We start from the raw sequence: 9280 nt of genomic DNA on the forward strand, positions 1-9280 counted from the left end.
CAAATTGCACTTATGTTGAAATTAAAAATATATATATTACAATACTATTTTTGCATTATATGCGTTCTATGAAAAATTTTGTTGCTCCATATAGACCAAATTTTTAATCAAGAGCCCCCCCAGTCAATGGTGTCCCACTTTACCAATGTTAAAATCTGGTCACCTTATCTTTCCCCCTTGTTTTTTTCTTTACCTCTGCCAGGCAGTGGCCAATGCCTCTCCCCTCTCCGTCTCTGGCACTCACTTTATTTACCTTTTTATCTCTTCAGCTTCTGCTCTCCTCATTGGCTCACAAAGTCGTCTTTCTGCTTCCACCTTCTTTAGCTTCCCCTTTTAACTTTTTTTTTGCTTTTCCTGCCTTCAGCTGTACCTTCCTTCCTATCTTTAAAGTTTTAGTCTGTATGTTTACATTCCCCTGTGCTGACTAGGGATGGGCCCAGACTGGCTCACTAGTGTAAGTTCATGATGAATTTTGTTGTTCAAGAACCAAAGTCTGTGAACTGAAGAGCCACCATGAATTCCACTTCATGATTAGCAGAAAGGGCTGAGAGCCATTTAAACCCCTGCGTTCTCTCTTAACAAAAAATAGCTGAGCAGTGGGGAGCAAAAAACTGATTTTAACCTCCTGCTTTCTGCTCCCTGTTGCTTTTGGTGAGAAACAAGAAGGAGGGGTCATAAACTGCTATAGATTGTTTTGGTTTATGAACCAACCTCCCGGTTTGTATTGGTTCGCAGTTCAGATACAAACCAAAACACACTGCAGAATGTGGTTTGTGCCCAGCTCTATGCTGACACTCACTGAGGTTTGAAGCCCCAGCTTTGTTGCTTGGGAATTGCCTAGACACGGATGGAATGGCGTCCAAAGTATTACAACATAATCCTCAAGATCTTGGTGGCATTCTTTGCTGACAGAAGCAGATACTTGTTTTGTGATTGTAGTGGTTTCAAACCCTCAAATGTTTGTTTTGGGTTGTTCTTGCATTTCCTGTTTCCCTCCCAAGGTGGTTTAAAAATACCCCTATCTGTAGTGTGGCCCCATTATGCATGTTTTTGTATCTACATTCTGAAGCTGTTGTTCAGAATTAGTTATAACTAGCAGAAAAGCCTGTCGTATCTCTGAATACAATGGCCCTAGGCCTCCCCCCACACCAGGCAAGGCCTGCAGAGCCTCAGTGCGGCTTTTCAGGGGGGGAGGCACTGAGGGGCAGTCCGTCGCCCCCCCCCACTGCCCCCAAAAAGCCTGCAGAGGCCTTGGCGGGACTTCTCAGGGGTGGTGGGGGAGGTGCTGGCAGGCAGTCCGCTTCTCTTCCTGCTGCCCTGGCTGCTCTGTCGAGGCCTGGCAAAGCCACAGCTGGAGCTGCTCGGGGCAGCCAGAGTGCTGCCAGGGGCTCCCTCCCCACTTAGTGGGCTGATTGGTGGTTAGGCGGTGAGTCCCAGCTCCTCCCAGCACCCCTTACTGGCTTTATTAATGGTTACAGAAGATGAGGACATTGTTTTACAAACAACCTTTAAAGTCCCCTTCTTTCCACTCTTTTCTTGGCAGGACTTGCCCTCGCCTTCCATGATGGCAGTGTGCACATCATCCACCGCCTCACTCTGCAGACCATGGCAGTTTCCTACGGCTCCCAGCGCCCAGTCGACGAGCAGGCCATTAAGAGGCAGCGGACAGCCGGCCCCTCGGTCCACTTCAAAGCCATGCAGATGTCATGGACGTCGCTGGCGCTGGTTGGGATCGACAGTCATGGCAAGGTAGGCTGCCTCGGGAGCCAGAGCAGAGGCCAGGGATTGTGGTCTCCCTCAGCCGTGAATCACAGGCAACCATTGGAGAAGTTTAGTAAACTGTGACTTGGGACCCACTGTCTGGAGTGACCCAAGTCCCTGGACACTGATGTGCTTTCCTCCTTCAAACAGGTATCCTACTGGCATATCCAGCAACGTTGGTAAGAGATGCCAGTGACAGCCAATGAGAAATCCTATTGGCATAGACAGTGAGGGATCCTAGTGGCATCGTTAGTGAGGGACTCACGAACATTCCCTGTGCCACACTGGTTTAGCAACAGAGACAAGCAAAGGCAAAATCACTCAGTCCTTGATTCAAAGCAAGAGGAATCTGACCGTTCAGACCCAGATGACAACATGAGAGTCTAGCCATGGTTCTCTGGATGCTGTTAATGATTCTTTTTTCCACCCCAGCTGAGCATGCTCCGGATCTCCCCCTCCATGGGCCACGTCCTGGATATGACCATGTCTCTCCGCCACTTGCTCTTCCTGCTGGAGTACTGCATGGTTACCGGCTATGACTGGTGGGACATCTTGCTTCACGTCCAGCCCGGGATGGTCCAAAACCTGGTGGAGAAGCTGCATGAGGAATACATGCGCCAGAATGCAGCCCTCCAGCAGGTGAGGCTGCGAGTGCAAATCCTACCCTCCCCAACTTCAAAGCTTTTTTCAGTTTTTTTACCAGTCCCTTGCCCATCTTGGACATTCATTTAATAGACTTGGTAGAAATATTTCAAATTATTTATTTATTTATTATATTTATATAACGCCCTCCCCGGGGGCTCAGTAAACTGTTCTGCCTTCTACCCCCTGCAGTTTCCCATCAGAGTTTGTTAGGGTTAGCTGAGCTAACTGGTAATTTCTTTGAGCTGTCACTCGGTAGGGCTGTTGCTTCACTTAAACAGCATAACTCTACAAGATACCTCAGGGAATATGACACTAAGCTGGTGTGAAATTGCTTCAAAAATGATCTAATTGTCATTCTTCAAAAGGGGGCAGGGAGAACTGAGAACGGTTGTGCTGTGATAACACCTGGCGTTTCGTCTTGTGCCAGAAAATGCATTTGCAAAGCTGGGTGGCCGTGTTGGTCGGTAGCAAAAGAGCAAGGTTTGAGTCCACTTGTGCCTTAAAGATCAGCAGGAGTTCCAGGGTGCAAGCTTTCAGGAGTCATAGACCCCTTCAACAGATACCAGATTGTGACGAAGAGAGCTGTGGATCTCACAAGCATACACCTCAGAAATCTGGTTGGTCTGGACTTGAGTCTTGCTCCTACCTGACATGTCCTGAATCAGAGTCAGTCAGAGTCCATCACTGGCTCTGCAGGGTCCCAGCCAAGGGTCTTTCCCGTCACTTCCTACTTGATCCTTTAGAACAGAAATGCCAGGGACTGAACCTGCGGCCTTCTCAATGCCACGCAGATGCCCTGCCACTGAGCCACAGCCCCTTCCCACTTCCGTTCCCAGGGTTCTTTTGTTAGGGGCCCTGTACTTCCCCGGGTTTCTGTAGGAAGGGGAAGGATGCTTTTTGGAGACACGTCCCACAAAACAAAGTGTCTCATGAGCAACCATTTGTTCGGCAGGTTCTCTCCACACGCATCATTGCCATGAAGGCTTCCTTGTGTAAGCTGTCCTCTGCCACGGTGGCTCGAGTGTGTGACTACCACGCTAAGCTCTTCCTGACGGCCATCAGCTGCACCTTGAAGTCGCTTCTCCGCCCCCCGGTCCTGAACACCCCTGACAAGAGTCCAGGGGACCGGCTCACCGAGATCTGCTCCAAAATCACCGATGTCGGTGCGTTTGCGCTAATGGGCGCTGGGTATCTGGAGCGGGACCCAGGGACACGGGTGTGAGCCTCTCTTGTGGAGCAGTTTCAAGCCAGCCACAGACTCCAGAGTCCAGCCAGCTTCCTTACGTCTTTCCTGACTCCAGTGCTTGTCAGCTTCATGGGCAGGCCTTCCGCTGTGAAAAGCGCTCCATGTAAACGGTGCCCTCCCCTGGATGGTCCAGGCTAGCCCAACCTTGGACGCTGAGCAGGGTCAGTGCTTGGATAGGAGGAAGGGCAAGGTTGCTGTGCAGAGGCAGGCGATGCAAACCTCCTCAGATGTCTCTTGCCTTGAAAACTCTGAGGCAGGGATTCCCAACCAGGTCTCCGCAGACTCCCGAGAGTCCCCAGGCATTCTGGAGGGGGTCTGTGGCGTTTTCCGTCCTGGCTTAAGGGACTTAACCGCAAGCTAGGGGACCGGCCGTGCCCATGGCTCCTCGTCCTCCCCTCCCGAGCACAACGGAGTTTGCGTGGTTTCTGCAGCTGCACCCCAGTCCCACATGAAACTGCCCCCTGTCTCTGCTCCCCCCCCCCCCGTCCTCTTTGAGCCTGCCTGGGAATGCAGGTGGTGATGTGGCAGACAGGTGTGGTGGGGAGGCATGGCCAGCTGACATGACTTCTGGAGTGCCTCAAAGCCTGAGAAATTATTCCAGGGGCTCCTCCACAGTCAAAAAGTTGCAAAAACCTGCTCTGTGGGTCGCCATGAGCCAGTTGTCTCTCAATGTCCAATAAAAAACTGTTAAACAAGTGATTGCTCATATCCTATGGCCATAAGCTCTATAAGTTCTTTCTTTTGCCTGTCTTGCATGACTCACTAGTCAGCTTCATTGGGTACTCCCAGGTTTCGGTACAGTAAGATTGGGAGAGTTAGACCAGCAGCCACTCCTTGGGGTCTGAAGCAGAGATCCTTTGCATCACTACTGATCTGATGCTTTTTTCCCTGGAGATACCAGGGATGAAACCTGGAACCCTGTGTGCACCAAGCAGATGCCCTGTCACTGTGCCACAGCTCCTGTTTGTGGTTGGGGGGTAAAGTGTATTCCTGGGGCCGAAGCCATGGAGCCCAGCCTCCAGCTGAAAGGACGGCTGCCTTGCTGGGAGTAACTCAGGTTTATCTCCGCCAGTTGCAGATATCGACAAGGTGATGATTAACCTGAAGACAGAAGAGTTTGTCCTGGAAATGACCACTCTCCAGTCACTCCAGCAGTTGATCCAGTGGGTGGGCGACTTCGTCCTCTACCTCCTCGCCAGTCTGCCAAATCAGGTGCTGGGCTTTGATTAGCGCCTTGTCATTTAGTTCAGAGCACTATTCCACCCACTGACTTCTTTCTTGGGCCTGACACGTGTTTCATTTGAATCCTTCTGGTCCATTTTGTTATTGAAAGAAATGTGGCCGCAGTTAATGGGGCAACAGATTCATCTAAAGGGGATAATCATTTTTGAATATTTTCAGTAATAAACTTGCCCCTGGCAGGCATGCCCTCTTGTCTCCCGCTTGGGGAATGCCTCAGCTAGAAAAAGGTGACAAGTAAGTGTCGGTAAGAATGATCCGTTAGAGCAGCCATTCTCGACTAGGGTTGCTAGTGGCCCCAGAGTCAGTTCAAAGCCCTGGAGGGGTTACTCCCGTTGGGAAAAATTAAATTTTTATATTTATAGTTATATTTATATCTATATAATTTATATCTCTCTATATCTAAGGCAAAGGTATCCCCAGTGCAAGCACCGAGTCATGTCTGACCCTTGGGGTGACGCCCTCTAGCGTTTTCATGGCAGACTCAATACGGGGTGGTTTGCCAGTGCCTTCCCCAGTCATGACCGTTTACCCCCCAGCAAGCTGGGTACTCATTTCACCGACCTCGGAAGGATTGAAGGCTGAGTCAGCCTTGAGCCGACTGCTGACTGAACTCCCAGCCTCATGGGCAAAGCTTTCAGACTGCATGTCTGCTGCTTTACCACTCTGCGCCACAAGAGGCTCATATATATATATGAGCTTCAAAGCCCATTCCTAAGAACGGGCATTGAAAGGGTTCCCTCCCCTGCGGCCCAAAGGTGGCTTTGGGCCGCAGCTCGCAGCCAGATCAAGTGGGGCGGGCGGGGGCTGGCCAGCTCGTTAGCAGGCCTGGGACAGAGCTCCTTAGCAGGCAGTCAGCAGGCCCAGCCTAGCAGGCTGGGAGGCCCTCATTTGCAAGCCCTCCACCACGACCCTTTGCCCAGGGCCTCTCCTCTTACCTGTTGCTGGCTCCAGGCACTGAGGTGCATCTGAGAGCAAAGAGGCTGGAGTCCAGGGATGGAGGCGGGAGCTGCAGGGGCAGGGCCAATTCCCTTGGCCTATTCCAGCTTGGACAGCCAGACACGTTTCAACTCCCAGGCTGTCTCACAATAGAGGAACCATGGATAAGGATATGTGTGTGTGTGTGTGTAAACATGTGACTTTGGGAGCGTGGCTGGGAGGCATAGCCAGCTGGCATCTTTTTCTGGGTCACTTGAAGCCTGAAGAATATTTTTGAGGGCACTCTGGGATCTAAAGATTGAAAAAGTCTGAGTAGGAGGTTTGATATCTCTTTTCCCTTCCTCACCTTTCCCCAGGGATCTGGGCCGGTCCGCCCGGGTCACAGTTTCTTGCGTGACGGTGCTTCTCTGAGCATGCTCCGTGAACTGATGGTCATGATCCGGATTTGGGGGCTCCTGAAACCCAGCTGCCTCCCCATCTACACAGCCACTTCAGACACGCAGGACAGCATGTCCCTGCTCTTCCGCCTCTTGACCAAGCTCTGGCTTTGCTGTGAGTGATTCACGCCCCGCCCCAGGGCCAGTGGGTGGTGATTCCTGGCCATGGCACAAAGGGGCAGGGTAAGGGAGAGGCCCCAAAGGCAGCATCTGGTGCCTCCCTTTCCTCTCATCAGGGCTTGACATCGTCCTCGGGGAAATCTGGGCATTCAGTAGCTTGTCTCAACTAGGGCTGCAGTTGATTGATTTGATCCTCCATGTTCAGTTGCACTCCACCTCTAAGTAGCATTTGGTGAGAAACTGTCAGAAGAGATGGCGGATCAAAGTCCCTGCACCTGGAAAACGTAATTCTGACCTGGAGAGAAATGAGCGTGTCAGAAAGGAAAACTTTCCTATAGTGAGCTAGTTTTCTCCATGACCATTTACGCACTGGAGGTTTCATGCCGGGCTGCAAGCTGGAGTTTTAGTCATAGCAGGTTGCCCCACCTCTTCCTGCACCCACATGGGGGAGCATTTGACCCAGTGCACCTTTTCTGCCCCCGATCTGTGCTCCTGGGTCAGTGAAGTTCCCAGTGCATAAACGGTCCATGTGAGGAGTTGCAGGATAGTAGTTAAGAGTGGTTGGGTAGGGTCTAGGAGACCCAGGTTCGACTCTCCACTTGTACCATGAAAGCTCAATGGGGAACCTTGGGCCAGTCACACTTGCTTGAGCTAACCTACCTCACAGGGTTGTTGTGAGGATAAAAATAGAGAAGAGGGGAAGGATGCAAGCCGCTTTGGGTCCCTCTTGGGGAGAATGATGGGAGAAAGAAGGAAAGGGCATAGAAAAGAGGAGGGAAGGAAGGGGCACAGAGAAAAGGAAGGAAAGGGCAAAGAGAAGCAAGGGAGGGAGGGGGGACACAGAGAAGGGAGGGAGGGAGGGAGGGAGGAAGAAAGGGGCACAGAGGGAGGAAGGAAATAATATAATTTAGACAGTATTTGCAGCTTTGCGATTTGTAAACCTCTCAGTGGGCTTTTCCACATTGAAGTATTTTAGCTTTGCAGGCCATTCTGGGGGAAAGCAGGGCAGAGAATGGGAGAAAGAAGAAGAAGAAGAGTTGGTTCTTGTATGCCGCTTTTCTCTACCCGAAGGAGTCTCAAAGCGGCCTTCCCTCCCCACAACAGACACCCTGTGGGGTAGGTGAGGCTGAGAGAGCCCTGATATCACTGCTCAGAACAGCTTTATCAGTGCTTTATTATTTTGAGAGCAGGTAAATAATACACCTTCCTGATGGTCTGGCTCACCAAGTTGGATCTGACCTCACAGTCCAGCACAAGCTTCAGGAGACTGCAAATAAAACAGACAGTGGTGGAGGAGAAATATTAGGACACCCTAAGAGAGGCTGAGAGAGCCCTGAGATTACTGAAGAAGAGGAAGAGTTGGTTCTTATATGCCGCTGTTCTCTACCCAAAGGAGTCTCAGAACAGCTTACAATTGCCTACCCTTTCCTCTCCCCACCACAGACACCCTGTGAGGGAGGTGAGGCTGAGAGAGCCCTCATATCACTGCTTGATCAGAACAGTTTTATCAGCGCCATGGTGAGCCCAAGCTCACCCAGCTGGCTGCACGTGGGGGAGGAGTGGGGAATCAAACCCGGCACTCCAGATTAGAAGTCCGCACTCCTAACCACTACACCAAGCTGGCTGATGACAGGGCCTGAGAGCAGCTGGTTTCCTCTGAGCAGGCCGTGATGAGAACCACCCCAACGAGCCGGACGACGCCCTGATCGATGAGTGCTGCCTTCTGCCCAGCCAGCTGCTGATCCCCAGCATCGGCTGGCTGCCCGCCAACGACTCCATCATCAGCAGACTGCAGAACAAGCAGCCGCTCCGCCTGCAGTTTGGGAAGCCCCCGGGGCTCGCGGGTCACTCCGCATTGCTGCAGTTTGACGCCTTTGCCAGGTAGGCCGACAGACCAGGCATGCTGCTGTTTTACGCCTACCAGACCTTGTGGAGCAGATTTTACAAAGCCGTGGCTCTTTTTGTAGCTAGCAATAATGGAGCCTCCCGTAGCAGTAGCAGTGGCAGTATATCACAACATTGGGGCTTCTTAGGAAAGGTAAATAAAGCAGCGACATATATTGGCTTGCACTGGGAACAGACGTTAGATAAGAGATGTTTCTTATTTTTGCTGTGCTCAGTGGGGTTCTGGAAGGGAAGATGCTCAGTAGCAGGTTCAGGGCTAACAGAAATGCCTTTTCACACAACGATCTGTGGAATTCAGTGTCACAAGACAAAATGATTGCCCCAAGCTTAGGCATCTTTTGGATGGGGGAGAGAAGAGAATTAGACCCAGCTGTTTTGAGCCTGTTGGGGACCTTTGGGATTCTGACATAAGGTGACAGGGGCAGCCTGCAAATGGCTGCCACTGGAGGTGGAGCCACACACAGAAGTGCAAGCGAAGGGAGAAGGTAATCTTAGAAGTTCACTGCAGAAGGGGGAGAGAACAAAATGAACACTCTTGGCAGCTGGCCCTAAAACATTGCTTTAGACTGCACAGCTAACTGGATCTCCAGTGGCCAACAGAGGTCTTGTTGGGCAAGAACCTCGCCCACTTCCTTGGTGGGCTTCAGGAAAGGCGCTAGCAGGAGCAAGGCACTCCCTGGCACTTCCTTGCATCAGACCCACTGAAATGCATGATGGATAAATGGAGCTCCCACTTTAGGGGCAGGATGCCAGCTCAGACACTGGCCAGGGTAGAGCTCACCCTTGATCCACCAGGGCTCCTTTCACAGTCAGCCCAAATGCCCTTTTCCTTCCCTTTCAGAGCACCTGGGCAGCCCAAAATCGACCATTTGCGGCGGCTTCACCTCGGGGCGTACCCCACTGAGGAATGTAAATCCTGCACCAGGTAAGCAAGCGTGGTCTGGGATGGGAAGGGAGGCTTGCATTTCTTGGTCCTGACAGTGGCCCC

General features: G+C 51.6%; 1 protein-coding gene across 3 annotated transcripts in view; it reads left to right on the forward strand.

Annotated features, from left to right (window-relative positions):
• The window catches only part of MED16 (mediator complex subunit 16), a 35279-nt gene that overhangs the window by 20597 nt on the left and 5402 nt on the right, over window positions 1–9280 (forward strand). For 2 of the 3 annotated variants that reach the window (XR_013229906.1, XM_077331669.1), the window contains exons 8-14: window positions 1544–1749; window positions 2194–2400; window positions 3359–3569; window positions 4725–4864; window positions 6187–6382; window positions 8052–8268; window positions 9134–9217. Coding sequence is in view for 2 of the 3 variants with exons in the window: in XM_077331669.1 (XP_077187784.1) it covers window positions 1544–1749; window positions 2194–2400; window positions 3359–3569; window positions 4725–4864; window positions 6187–6382; window positions 8052–8268; window positions 9134–9217 (1261 nt within the window). In the remaining variant the exon portion in view is untranslated. The remainder of the gene's footprint in view (window positions 1–1543; window positions 1750–2193; window positions 2401–3358; window positions 3570–4724; window positions 4865–6186; window positions 6383–8051; window positions 8269–9133; window positions 9218–9280) is intronic. The other variant, XM_077331670.1, reaches the window with a different exon arrangement.

This window comes from Paroedura picta, chromosome 4 (assembly GCF_049243985.1).
Source record: "Paroedura picta isolate Pp20150507F chromosome 4, Ppicta_v3.0, whole genome shotgun sequence".
Taxonomy (NCBI): domain Eukaryota; kingdom Metazoa; phylum Chordata; class Lepidosauria; order Squamata; family Gekkonidae; genus Paroedura; species Paroedura picta.